Source organism: Cydia fagiglandana, chromosome 13 (genome assembly GCF_963556715.1).
Source record: "Cydia fagiglandana chromosome 13, ilCydFagi1.1, whole genome shotgun sequence".
In the NCBI taxonomy this organism is placed as follows: domain Eukaryota; kingdom Metazoa; phylum Arthropoda; class Insecta; order Lepidoptera; family Tortricidae; genus Cydia; species Cydia fagiglandana.
Window position 1 is genome coordinate 15,058,209 of NC_085944.1, and position 19,659 is coordinate 15,077,867.

Consider the following 19,659-nt stretch of genomic DNA (forward strand, 5'->3'; position numbering starts at 1 on the left):
GAATGCTGAACCACGCGGGCCGGATTTGGCCCGCAGGCCAGGGTTTGTAGACTGATTCCTAATCCATGAATTTCATGTGGAGACAATATGTTTTAGTAAACTTTTGTACATAATTTCAGTTCGCGTTAAAGGGAAGTCTTTACAAAAGACTCGGGGTCTTGATTAAGAACTCAAGTTTAGACTTAATGACTATAGAGTCTGAAAAACTAATCGAGTCCTCTCTGAGGACTCAAACATGCTTTTAACGATCTCATTTACTATAGTCTGTATCTTTAGGTATTTAAATAAAAGTACACAATATCTACCCTCAAGTGGCTCCTAAAGCCAGTTGAGAGTAGATGATCAAAACATCATCAAATAATGTAGGTTAAAGTCACGTCGTTCAGTGACTGATCGAGGCGGTTTGGTATTTGGTTGGTTAACCAATAAATGTTATAACTACCCGAAAATGTACAAATTATTTGTTTACTTTTATATAAATACCTAAAGATACAGAGTATAGCCATTGTATTTATTAGACACGATTACCTAAAGCTATAAAAAATGTCATGTTCTTTAATGATAGTAAATACTTAAGTACTTTCATTTTATTGCAGGTATCTAATGTCCATGACATGAACCGTCAAGGCACGTGTATTTCGTTGTGTAAAATGAAAAACACATGAACAATATAATTTCATTTTATTTCTAAATCGTGTTCGAAGTAACATTATGGTGCTAAAAATACAAAGGTCCCAACTGACATTTAGAAGGAACATCGACTTTGTGCAGCTACAGATATGACTTTAATTCAAATGGCAGATGGAACCTTTTTATTTTCTATAATAACTACTTTAATTGTATTAAAAATATAAGCTATCAATGTTCGTTTTATTCGTTCGCCTTTTCTTTACTTATCTATGCATATGAATTATTAAATCAATTATCTGTCCAACATTAAAAAAATAATTAGCTGGCATAAAATAATCTGTCCAATATCTTTGTCCAATGTGTATTGCGTCTCGCATTTTACTGATGATAGAGTAAGACGCAATGACATTGGACAGGTGGAAATACCACCCTAGACCCAACATGTCAGAAGAAAAAGGCACGAAATTAAAATTGTCTATGGGAGATCTTTCGCGCCTACATTTTTTAACCTTTAGAACGCCATAGACGGCAATTGACGTCAACGTAAAATCGTGGCAACGACGCCAAAGGCGGCATTTAACGTCGATCGTTTTTTGATGAAAATCTACTGACACACGCCACTTTAGGTTGGCCTTATTTATTCACAAAACTAATTTTACCCCCGTGGCGTCAGTGGTACGGCAAATGGATGCGCCGTTTGGTGTTCAAGGGGTTAAATTTGCTGCCTTTTTCTACTGATAATGTAGCCATGCCAGAGTATAATTATAATTTTAAATAAAGTGAAAAGGTAGGTCGCGAGTTCAACTCCCGAGACTAAAAAATAATTTAAAATTTAAATAAGAACAATTAACATTTCAGTAGGTGACTGAACTATAAATACCAGTCAAATTAAAACTTATTCTTCACACATTAAATATGTATGTAATTAATGAACGCCTCAATTCAAGGTGAAAAGTAAATACAGCTATGTTTGACAATGGTGCAGTGACGCAACTATATTTAAATATTTTCTATACTATATATAGCTGTAATTTATGTCCCAAATAAAAGACGATCCGATTGGCCAATTTAATTCGCCTTTTTGTACGAATTTGTGATAAAATTACAGATTGGTTCGACAACTTGACACAATCGGACTGTCATGTTATTATCTGGGAAACAAAAGGTTGAAAAAATACATAAGGCGGGGTAAGACCAACACCGGGACAAAAGTAATAGTATGAGGATCCCTACAAGTGTAGGGTTTACTCGGGTAATTCCGAATGTCTAAAACTGTCGGATAATTCCAAAAAGAGACTTTTATTATGATGGAATTAAGGGTGATTTTCATCTGAATTTCGGAATTATCCGACATTCGGTATTACCCGAATACACCTTATTATATTTGTCTTACCCCATTTGACCTTACTTACATAGGCAGCTAGGACTTGTTTTTCATCATTGTGATACGAAAATTAACTTTTTACTTCACATACAGTTGGTAAGTCGCGTGCAAGCGACATAATAAAGCTGATTTTTATGTTCTAGTGCATTAAGTAAAATCATCTATTACGACCCGACTTAGCAATAAAGTCCATACAAACCAAACTGCCACTGGTGGCCGGCACATAAATGCCATTTTTAGCCTTTGTTGTATAATCTAGTATTGTATAACTATTTTGCATGTCGAAACAATTGAATACTAATACCTACGCCTACAAATATGCAAATATTTCGTCAATCAAAAATCAAACAAAAGTAAAAGCGTGTGTCACTATAGTGACTACCTAAGTGTAGTCGAAATTTTTAATAAATTAAGCCATCTCGTCAATATTTTGTTCAATCAAAAATATCTGGCACAGATAAAAAGGCCTATTATTATTTTATACAGCGGGTCTATGATACCCTTGATGGTTGCGCATATATCGTGTCATCGTGACTGTCTCATTCTTACAATTTGTGGTGTGCTGGTCGCACATGGTTCTCCTCTGTCGAAAATAGGCGGCCAATGGTCAACCATATGTATGGACTGACGTTTATCTGACATGACGTACCTATACATTTGATGTGCCCCTCCCCCGCAAAAAACGGCAGACTATTTTGTACCGAAAATTTTAGACATGGCGTCTCCCGTTGTTAATTACTCCGAGTGTGCGACAGTGATGCATGACACGATAGACGATAAGAACGTAAGCATCATATCACTACAGTTTCGCCTTGAGGACAAAACTCTCTCTGTGACATTAAAATTAAGGACGGCTATTTAGTTCGTCAAATTTTCGTTCTAAGTTAAATACTTGATGAGCAATGAATCTCAATGTAATTAAAACGAATTTAACCCGTTAACGGTCACGTTAAATTGGTATCCATCAGTTTCTTATTCAATTTATCACTAAGAAACAGGTGTATTAAACGTGGAACGCCTAACAACTTTAGTTACAATGATCAAAGCTTAAAACTAAACCTGATCACATGATATCACAAAGTAATTAGTCTAAACTAAGTCTAATATTCTTCTAAGAAATCTTCAATAATGTCAACTATAGCTTTCGGATCGTTCAAGTGAACGTGATGCGTTCCTTCCACCTCGACGAGCCTCACATCCGCTCGTTCCTTCATCTTCTCAATGACATCCAAGTAATAGTCTACCCTTTCCCATCTCTGTCCAGGCAAAGCTCTTATATTTAGGACTTTGCACCTCACTTTTGAAGCATACTCCAAAGCCGTTTCAATCGACATCATGGCCAGACCAGACACCTTAAGCCTAGGGTCTCTTTTAAAGAGATATCCCTTCTTCTTCATATGCGCCGGAACGGGGCACATGCCCCTCTTCATAAGCGTTTCACTGTTTTCTCTAGATATCGATCCTTTGTACGCATCTACAACTATATCGATCATTTCGTCATAGCTGTAACTGGGTATTTTATCGTCGGAAAGATTCTCGTATTCCAAAAGTTTGTCTATACCCCATCCTGTAGTTTTGACCATGGAGGATGGCTCTCTGACGGCAGGACTCGCGATGTCTATGCAGATAATCTGTTCAGTTTCCTCAGGGTATGACGCTGCGTACATGAAACTTAAAGCACCTCCGAGGGAATGTCCCATGAGACTGATCTTTGTCCAGCCGAAATGCTTCACTATCCGCCTTAAGAGGACCAATCCGTCCCAGAAAATATAGTAAATCATACCAGTAGGATAGTGCGAAGAGAGTCCATGGCCTGGAAGATCGATGCAGAGGACTGAAGTGGTGACAGGTAAGAGTGGTATGAGGTTGTCATAGGTTCCTGCGTTGTCCTGCCAGCCGTGTATAGCGATTATTGGCTGTTTGTCCCGCGGACCCCACCAGCGGCTAGCTACGTGCCCCCATGGTACTGGGATCTCGATTTCTTCGACCCTCACGCCTGGTGGAAGATCTGGAACAAGACAAAAAAGTCTTTAACCCATTGACTGCAAAGACCTCAACCGCTGACGCGCGCGGGTACAGCACAATATCAACATCAACCTTCGTGCGATGATGCACCGCGCACGATAGGCATGGCGTTGAAAGGGTTAAGTCATTACCCCCCATTTAAATGTACTTTGTGCTTTAAGACCTTCGATCTTTGTTACTATGATGACGAATATGAAAGTCATGCCGAATTTTATACAATCGGTATTATGACAAGCGGAATTAAAAGTCACATCGCGATAAAGTGTAAAAACACGGCCGCGAGAAAGTATAAAAACGGCTAATAAAATACTTATTAGGCGTCATCATTGATCACTGATTAGAGTGATTAGATAGACTATATATTATACTACAGCCTATGTTTGAATATTATTTCTTTCTAAAGTCACAGAATAAATAATAGTACTAGGTATACAGAAGACTCACTCTCTACTGACTTTTAGCTACCTGTAGCAAAGCGACGAAATCGCGGAGTGAGCCACGCCTGCTAAAGTGAAGATGATAGGAAATAGGTAATTAGACCTTGCCCAACATTGTATAACTGGTGTAATTGGTGTATAATTGGTGTTTTTTTATGTTTGTAAGTAGATATGTACATCCATCATCATCAATGATACCATACCACCATACCATATCATACCATACCGTACATATTTATCTATTATTGGTATTATATGCTCTCCCCTAGTACCCATAGAAGCTTTGCTCAGTTTGGGGCTAGGTTGACCTGGGTAAGATGTCCCCAAATACGAGGGACGTCTGAAAACTTATAAGCCTAAGGTATTTCGAGGTTGTATATGTGTTTATGATACTGGCCGCTAGAAAGGCCATTTAAAAATAAATTATTAAGAAAACAATATGTCAGATTTTTATTATTCTGTTTCGAGATATTCAACTAGAAACTACATAATGTGTGAATTACCAGCGAATATTACGAAAATTGAGCATCGTGCTGTAATTAAGTTCCTTACAAAAAGTGAAAAATCACCGCAGTGTATTTTTGAGGAAATGGCTATTATTTACGGTGCTTCTGGGCCTTCTTATGCCACAGTCAAAAAGTGGAGTCGCTTATTTAAACTCGGGCGGGAATCCATCGAAGACGACCCCCGCTCAGGGCGGCCAATATCGGTAGTGACCGAAGAAAACGTAGCCAAAGTCAAAAAGTTGGTATTGGAAGATAGAAGAATTAAGGTTTGGCAAATAGCTGAGGTCCTAGGTATAAGTAAAGAACGAGTCGGAGAAATTTTACACGAATATTTGCACATGAGTAAAGTTAGTGCTCGTTGGGTGCCGAAAATGCTTACTGCCTTCGATAAAGAACGTCGTGTTGAAACTTCCCAGGCGTTTTTAGACTTGTGCGAAGATAATATAGACGAAGTTTGTTCCCGAATAGTAACTGTCGATGAAACATGGATCAGACAGTATGACCCGGAGTGTAAGTCCGAATCAATGCAGTGGATTGAGAAGGGGGAACGGCCGCCGAAGAAATTTAAAGTGCAAAAGTCGGCCTCTAAGTTAATGGCTACGGTGTTTTGGGACTGTGATGGTATTCTTTTAATCGATTATTTAGAAAAGGGTTCCACAATAAATGCACTTTATTATGCAGATCTTGTAAGACAGGTACGACAAGCAATAGTTGAAAAAAGGAGAGGTAAACTAAGGAAAGGAATTTTGTTTTTGCAAGACAACGCACCCGTCCACACCGCTCATGTTGCGAGGCGTGCTTTGAAGGAAGTTGGCTTTGACGAAATCGACCACCCACCGTACAGCCCCGACCTAGCCCCTAGCGACTATTTTCTATTCAATAATTTGAAGAAAGAGTTGAGGGGAAAGCGATTTACTAGTGACGAAGAGATGAAGGCGGCCGTAGAGGAGCATTTTGAAGGGCAAAATAAAGAATATTTTTTTAATGGGCTAAAAGCACTATATAAAAAATGTAAAAAGTGCATTGATTTGGGAGGAGATTATATCGAAAAATAAACAGTGATTTACCTTTGAAAATTGTGTTTTTGTATCTTAGGCTTAGAAGTTTTCAGACGTCCCTCGTATATTTAAAAAAAAAATTGTTTTATAATATTGTTTGGTCAATTAATTTACAGGTACATATGGTGCTACTTTACCACACTAGTGCGTTAATTAGCACATTACCATATGTACTGTAAAACGTTGTACGATACATGTACGAGAAGTATTCGTACTTAGGTCGTGTTTTAATTTATCGCCACTTGTTGCGAATTTCCCATTTTTCGCACTTGTATTGTAATATAGGTACTATTACATTTATCTATGAAAGACTTTCAAGTTGTTTCTTTTAGTTGTCAACCAACCACATTATTAAACAACATGTTTACAATCCATGTTAAAAACCTGTTATAATTATAATATTTAGCAGCAAAAACTCTGTTCCTAAATAACAAACATTACTTGAACCTTTGACTCATGCAGTTACAAGTATTATGTAAAAAATCTACTTTATGCAAGCAGTAATACTAAACAATATAAGTACTTTATTGACATAAACACAATAGTCTACTAATGACTACATTAAAAATACGAAAGTACTTATACTTGTTACCTTAATTTTTAAATGTTAAGAAAATAATAGAGATGATTTTCATTATTTTGTATAAATAATAATAATGTGCAAGATTCTTACACAGAATAATAGAAAAATAAGTAAGATCTTAGAAAAGTGTTACAAATTTGAACTAGTCAGTTTTTTACCAAAGTTCAACCTCAATATTTTTTGTATAAATCTTAACCATATTAAATGTCTCGGCACACACACAAAATAGTATTTTTTTAGAATTATGTATCTTTATTTAAATAAATAACTTACTCATGCAGTGCCTCATTTATTTATAACAGTAATAATTATTTCAATTCAGTACTACAATTCTTAATCAGTTATCATAAGTTCTTCTCCCTCCGGCAGTGGTTCAAAATAACTATCCACCATAGCATCTGTGACCTCAGCCACAGTCTTTGGCAGCCAGTTTGGCCGATCAGTCCTCTCCAGCAGCAGCGACCTTAGACCTTCCTTCCCGTTGTAACTGTTGATGCAGCGAGACAGCACTCGGTGCTCGAGGATAAAGGCCTGCTTCAGGTCCAGGTCCTTCCAGAGTTGCAATGCGCGAAGAGCCACCTTAAGCGAAGTAGGACATAATGGTTCGAACAATTTCAAAGTCTCATTAGACCAAGGGTTGTCAATTTTAGTCAGTCGCGCGAAAATTTCTTCTACAGTATCAGCAGAGAAACAATAGTCGATATCCTTTATGAAAGGGGTTAAGGAGAACTCTCCAAGTGTCTCACTGTATGTGTTCAAACAGGCTTCTATATCCTCAACTTTACAATGACATAAATCAACTTTTAAATCTTCTAAGCGAGCACTTGGTACACAGTGCGTCGCTATACCAGATAACACAACATCTTTACCTTTTAAACGCTTCCCAGTTAAAGCCAAGTAGTAACCCAAATGGTTGTCCAAACGTGGCATAAAATGAAGAGAGGCTCCGTCGGGAAGCCAGCCGATTCGACACTCTGGCATGGCGACTATTGCACGATCCGTAACGACTGTATATTTGCAGCAACTGCCAAGCATTAGTATTGCTCCGAACGACATACCATCCAACAAGGATATATAAGGCACCTTATTTCTAGATACACGATATATATTGTTCGCCTGGGTCGCTATACCTGATTTTATTGTAGGGTCGTTGCTACCCAAAAGCCATTTGAGATCTGTTCCGCCACAGAAGTTGTCTCCGGCACCTTTTATGATGATTCGAGACTGAGTCCGCTCCCAAGCCTGCAGCATGATAGACAACCGCGCTATCATACTATACTCTATCAGATTGAATCGCTTCGGTTTGTTCAATGTCACCACACCGGCGTTTCCAATCTCCTCAAATAATATCTTGGGTTCATTAGGGACACTCGTCTTTATTCCTTTGGTCTGGCCAAGCATTGTGAATAATGATTTTCCGTATAAGTGTCTGATTAGGGTTGCCAGATGGTCGGGATTTGGCGGGATTCTCCCGATTTTTAGCATGTGTTCCCGATTCCCGACAAAGTGTAAACTGTCCCGAAAAACAGCTTCACGTTATAAAACAACAATTTCAAGTTCCGAACTGTCGTCGAGCAAGCGAGCTGACGTAGTTGCCAATAATGTAAAATATCGTTGTTTTTAATACAATTACTTTAATTTGAATGTTTTTTTTTTCCCGACTTAAGTCCCAAAATCCCGAAAATTTGATATTGTTTCCCGATAATAGCGCCTTTCGATCTGGCAACCCTATGTCTGATGCGCTTTCTATAGTTAAGAATGGCCATAGTGATGCTTTTTATTTTGACTATGCAAAACTCTGCAATGCCACCGAGGAAATACCACCCAAATTAAAGATAGCGGATGCAGACGGTGCAGGTGTTGGTGTTAAACAATCTTACGAAAAGATTACATTTTACACTAGGTACTGCACTGGCAATTAACTAGACACGAATACTCGTGACTGAAGAATCATTTCATGGGAGTCCATAAAATTCGGATACGAATTTCGTTACCACGTTTGCATCGTAAAGAAAATAATAAAATAGCACTGATAGCATAATACGAGCTGGCGGGCATTATTTAATTTTCAAAAATCCAACCTCCAATAATTCTATTTCTCTTGCTGAAGTCACTGACGCCATGGTGAATAGCTACTTTGATCCTCTACCGGAAGAACTAACGCTTTATGATGAAGTAATTTCAAACTATCTAGGGTTGACGCTTTTGTCCTAACTTGTTTAAGATGTTCTTGATAGTGTTTCTGCACTATATTTTATCATATTTTTACGTTAATTAAAATTGTATTTTTAATGCCTAACTAATAACATTGGCCATCATAGCAATCCAGCGTGGCAACGCTGCCTGCGTGATGGGTACCCTACCACGGGCGCAAAATTTTGATAGGTATTTTTATGTTTTTAGCTTTAGTTATCTTAATAGTAGTTAATTTTAGTTTTATATTATTACTTATTATACAATAAATGAGTTATTAAAAATCCCCTCATTACATTTACATATTAAATCCCAACAAAAACATAATGTGAAATGAGAACTAAGTTCAATATTAAGAATATGTGTCGTTGTTGACTCGCCGACAAAAGAATTGAGATATATAGAGTTTTTACGAATAGGCATATAGGTAATATATATTTATCTGTTACTTTTTCAAAAATTTGGTTTGTTGTTAAAAACTAGCCAAGACAAATCCTTTATAATTTCCGGATTTTCTACACAACACAGAACTTGGCACCCATATAGATCTCAATTCTTTTGTCGGCGAGTCAACAACGACACATTTTCTTAATATTGAACTTGGCTCTCATTTCACATTTATGTTTTTGTTGGGATATATATCATTACTATTTGTACAGAAATTACTATAGTAAGTATTCTATTCATCATCAGGGGTCGTACAAAAAGTGCGGATGACGTCAAACCACTTATAGGATGATTTCAAATAGTATTTTTGATTTTCATAAACAACTAGACGGGCCCGCAGCTCCGCTCGCGTAAATGAAATAAAGAGTTTGTCTTATGTTTACTTAAATACCGATATTATTATGTATTGAATTGAACCCTGCCAGGGTTTATAACTGTGATAGGGACTTCTTATTTGTAACCGATATTTGGATAACTTACTTCGCAAATTTCTCAAAAAATTATGTGATTTGATAAAATGCAAGATTGTATTTTTTCATCTACGTAGGTATTTATTTAAAACTTGTTTCAACATAAAATTATGGGGTTGCATTTGAATTACGCATTATAGGGAGGGGGGAGGGAGTAGGACCCCCCCCCCCCCGAACCCATCCCCAAAGTTAGGAAATCAATAGTTACCACGAAAATAATTTTTTTTATTTGTTGAGGTTATGTTCAATAATACAACCAAAGCGTACGAAAGGGTAACCAATTTTGAATTTTGTATACATATTTTTGAGCACTATGTCCGTATACATGTTTTTGACCACTGTATTTCGTTTTTGACAGCGAGTCAGGTGTGTTCTGAACGCAACTTCAAACTCGCATAAAAAAACTACGCGTCTCCTAAACACGAATTGGGTGTCATTTGAAAGTGGTGACCAACCCCTATAAAATGCCACCCTTCCCCCCGCCCCTCCCTATAATGCGTGATTCAAATGCTAACCCAAAATTATTATTTATTTTTATAAGCCCAATAAAATTGCAAACACGTTCATTAGAATAATTTCCGCCTTAAGACGAATATGTACGACCACCGCCCATAAATCGCATTTTCATACAAATGTAAATAGTCCCCATTTCCCTGTCTGGATATTGACATTACTTACGACGGCTACGGTGACGCAACGACCGAAAATGAGTCCTGGCTTCCGACACCAAATCACACCATGTTTCCCGGTCTTGCGATAGCTCTCGCCAGTCGCCATGGCCGAGGTTGATCAGATCTTGAGCAACCCTTGAGCTCCAAAATATCTGAGCATGCACTTTAACTACATTATAATTTACATTGTTCAGATATTTGTGAACACCTCACCCGTTCCGATATATCTGATGGTGACTGTTCAGCAAGAAGAAAAAATCCTACCTGGTCGAGTCGCATCGTATTACGCGAGAAAACAGTTCCCGAATTGGTTATATCTGTAAAGTCATTAAAGTATAATTATCACACACACATTATTACGGGCACCATCCCTTAAACTGATGGGTTCTCTGGCCCATCTCGGAAGCCGTGAAAGTCAATCTGAATAATATAACTCAAAAAGAAATTTAAAACAATAAAATACAAATTATTAACACGATAATCATACGATAATATTAATTTGATTGATATGTCATGTCATAAATGGCATAAGGCACTCGTATGGGCTATGGACTAAGGTTGAGGTTGGCAGCACTTTTTATTTTACTTCGTGTAAAAAAACTCAGAAATACCTGTATACCAACATGACAAACATAATTTAGGTTACTTTTTTAGAAATTTGTAAGGCGCCATCTCTCTTCTTCGCTGGTTTTTTATCCCGTTCTGGTTTTTCAATTTTATATATATGATTATCACTTATCATTTATCAACCTCTTTATTAAATGATATCGCCACTTGAAATGAGTAAGTACGTTTTTGACTGACTTGACTTCGTTATTGTTTAGCTATTGTATCTTCACGATTATATTTAGCTAAAATTTATATTTACTAATGTATAAGAAAACGCTCTAAAATGTCATCTTTACTCGAATATTGTGGCAATTTTCCGTTTTTGGAGGTACGTGACAAACACGTATACTGCTCTTGCTGTAATCAAGATATACCAACGAAGGTAAGCAATATTAAAAGACATTTATTCGAGAAATTTATTTTATTCACTACATCACCCTACCACCTGTATTATTAATTCCATGGATTTATTTACGATTATTTTGTTACTTCATTAATACTACTTTGTTACTACATGTCACACGGAAGTTTAAATACAAACTCAAACATCACCTGTGTGCAAGATTACGTCATTTTTACGTCATCCGCACTTTTTGTCCGACCCCTGCTGATAGACTATATATTATACTACAGCCTATGTTTGAATATTATTTCTTTCTAAAGTCACAGAATAAATAATAGTACTAGGTATACAGAAGACTCACTCTCTACTGACTTTTAGCTACCTGTAGCAAAGCGACGAAATCGCGGAGTGAGCCACGCCTGCTAAAGTGCAAATTAGGAGTTTGAAGTTTGTCCATATTAAGTCTATCAGTCTGATATCGGTGGCGCGATTGATAAAGAAAAGATTGAAGATGATAGGAAATAGGTAATTAGACCTTGCCCAACATTGTATAAAATCTAAGCCATCTTATAGTTACATTTCCTAAAAGTTGTTTCTAAATTGCAAAAGAAGATCTATTTAATTTGTAGGTACTTCATGATAAGTTCTGGGTGTTTTTTTATGTTTGTAAGTAGATATGTACATCCATCATCATCAATGATACCATACCACCATACCATATCATACCATACCGTACATATTTATCTATTATTGGTATTATATGCTCTCCCCTAGTACCCATAGAAGCTTTGCTCAGTTTGGGGCTAGGTTGACCTGGACCTGGGTAAGATGTCCCCAAATATAATTAAAAAATTTTTTAAAAAAAAATTGTTTTAAAATATTGTTTGGTCAATTAATTTACAGGTACATATGGTGCTACTTTACCACACTAGTGCGTTAATTAGCACATTACCATATGTACTGTAAAACGTTGTACGATACATGTACGAGAAGTATTCGTACTTAGGTCGTGTTTTAATTTATCGCCACTTGTTGCGAATTTCCCATTTTTCGCACTTGTATTGTAATATAGGTACTATTACATTTATCTATGAAAGACTTTCAAGTTGTTTCTTTTAGTTGTCAACCAACCACATTATTAAACAACATGTTTACAATCCATGTTAAAAACCTGTTATAATTATAATATTTAGCAGCAAAAACTCTGTTCCTAAATAACAAACATTACTTGAACCTTTGACTCATGCAGTTACAAGTATTATGTAAAAAATCTACTTTATGCAAGCAGTAATACTAAACAATATAAGTACTTTATTGACATAAACACAATAGTCTACTAATGACTACATTAAAAATACGAAAGTACTTATACTTGTTACCTTAATTTTTAAATGTTAAGAAAATAATAGAGATGATTTTCATTATTTTGTATAAATAATAATAATGTGCAAGATTCTTACACAGAATAATAGAAAAATAAGTAAGATCTTAGAAAAGTGTTACAAATTTGAACTAGTCAGTTTTTTACCAAAGTTCAACCTCAATATTTTTTGTATAAATCTTAACCATATTAAATGTCTCGGCACACACACAAAATAGTATTATTTTAGAATTATGTATCTTTATTTAAATAAATAACAAGACATTTCAAAACTAGTTTTTGTTATTTACTCAGTGCCTCATTTATTTATAACCAATTTCAAACATGCTTTTTAGGGTTCCGTACCCAAAGGGTAAAACGGGACCCTATTACTAAGACTTCGCTGTCCGTCTGTCTGTCACCAGGCTGTATCTCACGAACCGTGATAGCTAGACAGTTGAAATTTTCACAGATGATGTATTTCTGTTGCCGCTATAACAACAAATACTAAAAACAGAATAAAATAAAGATTTAAATGGGGCTCCCATACAACAAACGTGATTTTTGACCAAAGTTAAGCAACGTCGGGAGAGGTCAGTACTTGGATGGGTGACCGTTTTTTATTGTTTTTTTTTTTTGCATTATGGTACGGAACCCTTCGTGCGCGAGTCCGACTCGCACTCAAACTCGCACCGGTTTTGTTATTTACTCAGTGCCTTATTTATTTATAACCAATTTCAAACATGTTTTTTTTTTATTTGAAATGTATCCTCAAAAATCAGTCTAAATTTTGATGATCAAATGATCAAGGACAAAAAGTATGTAGTACATAGAAATACATTTTATAAAATACCTAACTTGCTTCAGGAAGTTACAACATGAAATTCTTACCTATTTAAATAATATTTTGCATAATTACAAGCTTCAGTTCAACATTTGTGCCAATACTACCTTTAAATGACATCTATTTTTTGTTTAGTTTAGTGGCCTTGAATTGAGTGTTTGCCTATACTCTTGACTCTAACTAGTTACGAAAACAATGATGTGATTATTCAATTATTAATACATCTATTCAGCTATAAGTACATATACAAAGGCATTACAGAGAAAACAAGTGATGTGAAAGAACATTGTTCAACAACTGGCTGAAAAAGGCACTAAACCAGGGGTTGTGGAAGACTAGGGGAGAGGCCTTTGCCTAGCAGTGGAACACCATAAGGCTAATAATAAAAAAAAAGAAAAGTGACAGGTTCTAATAGATACATTGGTTTAGGAACTTTTTTAGGTGGAATTACTCCCTAGGGCAGTGGTTCCTAACCTGGGGGTAATTACCCCCGTGGGGGTAAAACTGGTATTTTGCGGGGGTAATAAGCTGACCTAATATGACAATATAACAAACATACACGTTTTATTTTTTATTACCATTGGCAGGAGGGGTAAAATCAGGTTCCCTAGTTAGTCATAGGGGTGGCCGGAGTGAAAAGGTTAGGAACAACTGCCCTAGGGGTATGGCTGCTATTTCATAGATAGATAGCAGCAAAGTTTAAATGGGTAACAGATATGTAGCAGCAAAGTTGATTAAAAATAGCTTGTCAGTTTTGCATCCTTGCATTAACCTAGTTTAGAGATTGTATTAAATTTTCATAATAAAATCCACTGAGAAATTCGAAAACACTTAAACATTTACTAGCATATAGTTCAATGAAACAAAACCACAAAGCTATTATAGTTATGTTTATATCAACTTGTTATTTACCTTCCACGATTTTATGCCCGTTTACTTTTCCTTCAGCCATTTAGAGCACTATAGATACACTAATTAAACACAATTTCACTATAGGTCAAAGTGCAGTTTTATGGAAAAAGCTAATTTATTCCATTTCCTTGCGAGCGAAGGTGACCGTCGCGCGGGAAAGGTTACGGAACTAACCCCGTTCGGCGGGTGAGTAATTACTAATAACGACGAGCGCGTCACACGTCGGCGAGTAATACAACGATAATATCAGCCCATCGACACCCCATACTTTGATAAATTATGAAAGCCCTTGTTACCAACATTGAGGCATAGAAATAATCTTATCGAATTAAAATGACTGCTGTTGCATTTTGGTGGCACATACCATACTTGCTTTTAACATAGACGTACTATACTTACTTTTCTTTAGGTTGGTATGAATGATTGGTAGTAAAACGTCAAACGTCATTTGAATTGTCGTGAACGTGGAAATACGTGGTTATTTTTTATTGTAATTGGTAAAATAACTTTAGCTGTTATTTAAATGGGGGCCAAATCTTTAAGGAAATGTGAAGTTTGTAGTGGGTGTGTAAGAAGACTAACTACTGACGCATTTTTGGCCAAATTTCCAACTTAATCCGAACAGGTCGGTAAACTGATGTTTGTATGCAATATTTTAATTTTTTACTTTGAGTCGTTAACAGTTACTAATTTAATTAGTTTTAGTCGTGTACAATCCATGATTAAAACGAAAATATTTTGTGAATAAAGTATTTTTAAGTAAAAAACTAAGTAACCTATGACACGAATAGTGTACGACCAATTTTATCGATAATCTCTTTATTTCAGATGTCGATTATGGGCAAAGCTGAGGAAAAGGAAATGAGGATTTGGCGTATTTATTTACCTATTCAAAAGCTGAATGGAAACAAGTTCATTTGTGGAAATCATTCTCCATCCAGTGCCTTCAATAAAAAGGGACCAGATTAAAAAAGAATGCGCGCGAATTCAGCATATTGTAATATGCCTACTTGAATAATAAACTATGTTATTTTTATCATGTAAAATAAAATTGTTTATATATATATAATGTTCTTTTATTTTATTAATAGGTAGTACAGTAGGTAAATACAGCAGCACGTATCGCACATTTATCGATATCGATAAACAGTAGGTACTGGAAGTGTCGAGCCCTAGCGTTGTTTTTTTTGTGTTGGTAGTATTGTGTGGTTTTTCTTTTTTTTAACAATTATGGCCTGGATGCGAGATCTTTAAGCCTGTATTTGGTGTGTTGGGATATGTACGTTCATAATTCGGTTCGAAGATTGTTCGAGAGTGCCGACTCTTAAAACGTAGTGATTATATGCTCTTTGGATAATATGGCAAATTTATCGATTTCCTATCCCATTATCACGACTCGGCCAAGTGACCATGCGTCATGCGTGACAGACGAACGGGCGCCTAGTGTCACTGTCATATCAATCTGTCATGAGTGTCAAAATTACAAAGATGTTTGAGGCACCGTATTAACTGTGCTAATGGACTGGGAATAATATTAGATCCAAGGGCCCAACGTTTTCTGTTCACTTTGACGGCGCAGCAACTAGTATTACTTCTCTCTCCTCGCTCTTAAAAATGCCATTTGTCAAAAAAGGAAAACCATACCGTTGACACGATGAACCTCAAATCAAAGTGTTACCTTTTTTGGTGCATCCAGGCTGTGTATGTGTGCTCTTTTAGGGATGTGAAAAGTCGATTTTAATCATGTTATATATCGATAAACGCTACACAGCGGAACGAAATAGCTATTAATTGAAGCTTCAATATCTTCGTTAAACATAAACATAATTGAAATGCTAATGAATAATATAGTATTTTATACAATCGTAATATAATAAAGAGCTTTTCAGTCGAGTACCGTGTTTAGGCAATGAAGCTTGCTGAGTTGTCTAAGTCAGGTACGAGATTGAAAAGCTTGATTATATCACTATTGTATACAATATTTTTTCTACGAGTCAACAAAAATAATACTTTTAAACTACTAAAATCATACAAACAAACCAAACCAAAAGTATGTAGCTAAGATGGTACGCGAGCAGCCGCGATACCTTATTCATACTACGCGCCCCGGCCGCCACTTACTTCAAAGGTTTAACGATACCTAAAACGAACAAAAATGCTTTTATTCTTTATTGTGGTTATCTGATCACAATTTTACCGTCACGCCCCTGTGCGTCACACGCTGTGTAGCGTTTATCGATATATAACATGATAAAAATCGACTTTTCACATCCCTAAAATAACACATGTATATGTGTTATTTTAGGCACACATGCAAATAACACACGTGTGTTATTTTAGGCACACATGCAAATAACACACATGTGTGTTATGTGCATATGAGAAGTAATGGGAAGATTGGGAAGTGGGTCTAATTTAGGTCGCAAGATTTGAAAATAAATAAAACGAATATTAAATAGAAATCTGTTTATTTCTAGTTGATAGCTTATTCACCTTTCCTTACAGCTATATAGAAATAAGACATGAATTAGGTACCTACATTACGAACATTTAAATGAAAATTATTAAACCATTTTGAAATCTAATTCGTACATGGGGCATAGTTAAAAAAGGCTAACACTAATACTTTTTCTAATACATTTAAGATAATGTCTTTAAAATTTCCGTAATAGTTGTTTCCACAAATATAAGGCCCGTTTGACAAAAATAATCTGCATCCCGAAGCAATTTAACACCCAAGAACCCGACAGTAGGGTACACTGTTCGTAGCGACTACGCGCTACATAAGGCGAAAACGTGGCTACGCGCTACGAGCGTAACCCGCAGCACTTAGTGGCAATGAACGTGTTAAGAGACAAATTAGAAGCCTTTTTTTGATAATTTTAATGAATACCCGCAGTACGTGCTCACATACACAATATCTATTTATGTTTACAATCAAGCACACAATAACATACTTTCTTAACCCTTCAAACGCTGTACGTCAATGAATAAACGACCGCTATATAACAAACTCTTGTATTATTTAGGTGTCTAGATTACTAACAAAAGTTGTTAACAATAATATTTTGACTTTAAACTCTCGCGTTTTGTACACATATTTAATTACACAAACGGGTCTATGTATATCTATGTCACACAGATAATGAGTTTAGGAAGTACTAACTCATTATCAGTGTGATATCAGATTTTCCGTGACCACAGCTGGTGCAACTCAGCTCAAACGTCGGAATTGAAGGTAAAAACAATGAAATTATATCGCGGTAGACCCGTTTGTGTAATTAAATATTTTGACTTCTGGCCTGATATCAATTGTGTTCGGTTGCTCATGCTGTGCCAATAATATTATTGTTAGCAAGCCGACCTCTTCGTGTTGACCACTTTATTCAATAGTATCCAAAAAGTTAATAACGGTAAGGAGGATGTATCAGCGATTTATGTGTGAGCATTAATCATTGATCACATCAGTTTACATGTTTATGCCATTGAGACAAGTTACATTACATGGATATTTGCCACTACTCGAAAAAATTAACTAGTGTCTCATTTTGAATTGATACTTGATCTTAACCTCGTTAGCTCCAATTATCGTCGACCTAACTCGCAAACCTCGTAACTCCATTTCAAGGAAATTAGTAATTGCTACCTTGGACAACAATACTTATAGTCGCAAATCTCGTAACTCCCCCGGAGGAGTTACGAGGTTTGCGAGTTAGGCCGACGTTATGTGCATTACAGTGTACACTGCGTTTCAATCTAATTTGATTCTTTCATAAACCAATGAAGTCGCGTTTCTTTTGTTTTATTGCTTTCCCAAACAAAGGAAATTTATTCCAATTTACAAGTTTCACATTAAAAATAGGAGAATATTGTATGGTATACCTTACGAGGAGACGAGTTTTTTTTAAGCATATATTTTCATGGATAATTTTAGTTGCCGACAAACGACCCTCAAACATTCATTTCATTTATTCTACTGAAGATATCAATATCATACATTTGTATGACTATTATTTTAGCACTACAGTAACCCTTTATTTGATACAAGAAATAAACATAAACCCCCGTATTCATAAACGTTTACTAAAGTTGACGAGCCGATAATAATCGTTTGTCCCTTTCCGACGTACTGGTATGATGGAAATTTAGTAAACGTTTATGAATAAGGGGGAAAGATTGTAATTCCAAGCAACTAACAGAAAAAGTAGCAAAAAATACAAAACTGGTAAAAAAATATGCTCATTCTAATGCACATGACACATGACCAAATAAAGGGTTAACAGATTTGCCATTAAGTTATACGTATGAACATTTTGCCACTTAGGGTTGTATTCAATCTGTCCAATATATTGGTCCAATGCGTATTTGCGTCTCACATTTTCTTTGATGAGAGAGTGAGACTCACTAAGATTGGACAATGAAATTGGACAGGTGGAATATCACCCATACATATATTTTTTGATGATTATGAAACAAATTGCACTAATCACGTACACAATATTATCAGACTAATTTTATTCATACAGCCATCATCGAAATAAAATGTCAAAAAATAGGAAATTATTATCGCAATTTAGGAAACAGTATGGTAAACCGTATTGAATATAGATTCTATATTCATTAAGTTTTCAATTAAATTTTAATTTGATATTTATAAATCAAATTAATATAATAATGGAAATTCAAACAAACCAATATTCATCATCGATTTGAATATACAACTCCGTTATAGAAAAAAAATAGGCACAGCCCTTAGCAACCTTTATGAACAAAAATATAATTTTAAAAAAACGTTATTCGAAATACATGGATGTACACAGCCAAAGATACAAACATAATATAGGGCTGCAAACTAATTGATGTTTCACGCTTCAGACAGTAAAGGTGTTCCATGAACCAAATTTGGTACAGAACACTAAGGGCATTTAGCGTCTTTCGAGCGTCGGCGTCTCGTCAGCGCTATGGAAAATGACGTCGCTGCGCAGTTGCGTCGACGTTGCGTCGAGCAGCGGCCATAGAGTTGTAGACGCCGACGCTCAAAAGACGCTAAATGTGGGGTGGCCCTAAATGGAAAAAATTCAGACTGAAGCGTAGGGCTCATTTAGACTGCGCGCGAACTCGCATGCGAGTTTAGTTACATTGCGGACTATTGAAGTTACCAATTCAGCCGATCGATCAAATACAGAT

General features: G+C 36.0%; 2 protein-coding genes across 2 annotated transcripts in view; one reads left to right on the plus strand and one right to left on the minus strand.

Annotated features, from left to right (window-relative positions):
- The window catches only part of LOC134670417 (NFX1-type zinc finger-containing protein 1-like), a 28,504-nt gene extending 27,767 nt beyond the window's left edge, over positions 1-737 (plus strand). Inside the window, exon 14 of the mRNA XM_063528265.1 lies at positions 597-737. Within this exon, the coding sequence (XP_063384335.1) occupies positions 597-665 (69 nt within the window). The 3' untranslated portion in view covers positions 666-737. The remainder of the gene's footprint in view (positions 1-596) is intronic.
- Positions 665-14,708, minus strand: LOC134670409 (probable serine hydrolase). Its single transcript, XM_063528254.1, has 2 exons — positions 14,473-14,708; positions 665-4,022 (listed from the first exon to the last, which is right to left on the minus strand). Exons 1-2 carry the CDS (start codon positions 14,510-14,512, stop codon positions 3,115-3,117), a joined length of 948 nt encoding a protein of 315 aa, XP_063384324.1. The 5' UTR covers positions 14,513-14,708; the 3' UTR covers positions 665-3,114.
- Between the last annotated feature and the right edge of the window lie 4,951 nt (positions 14,709-19,659).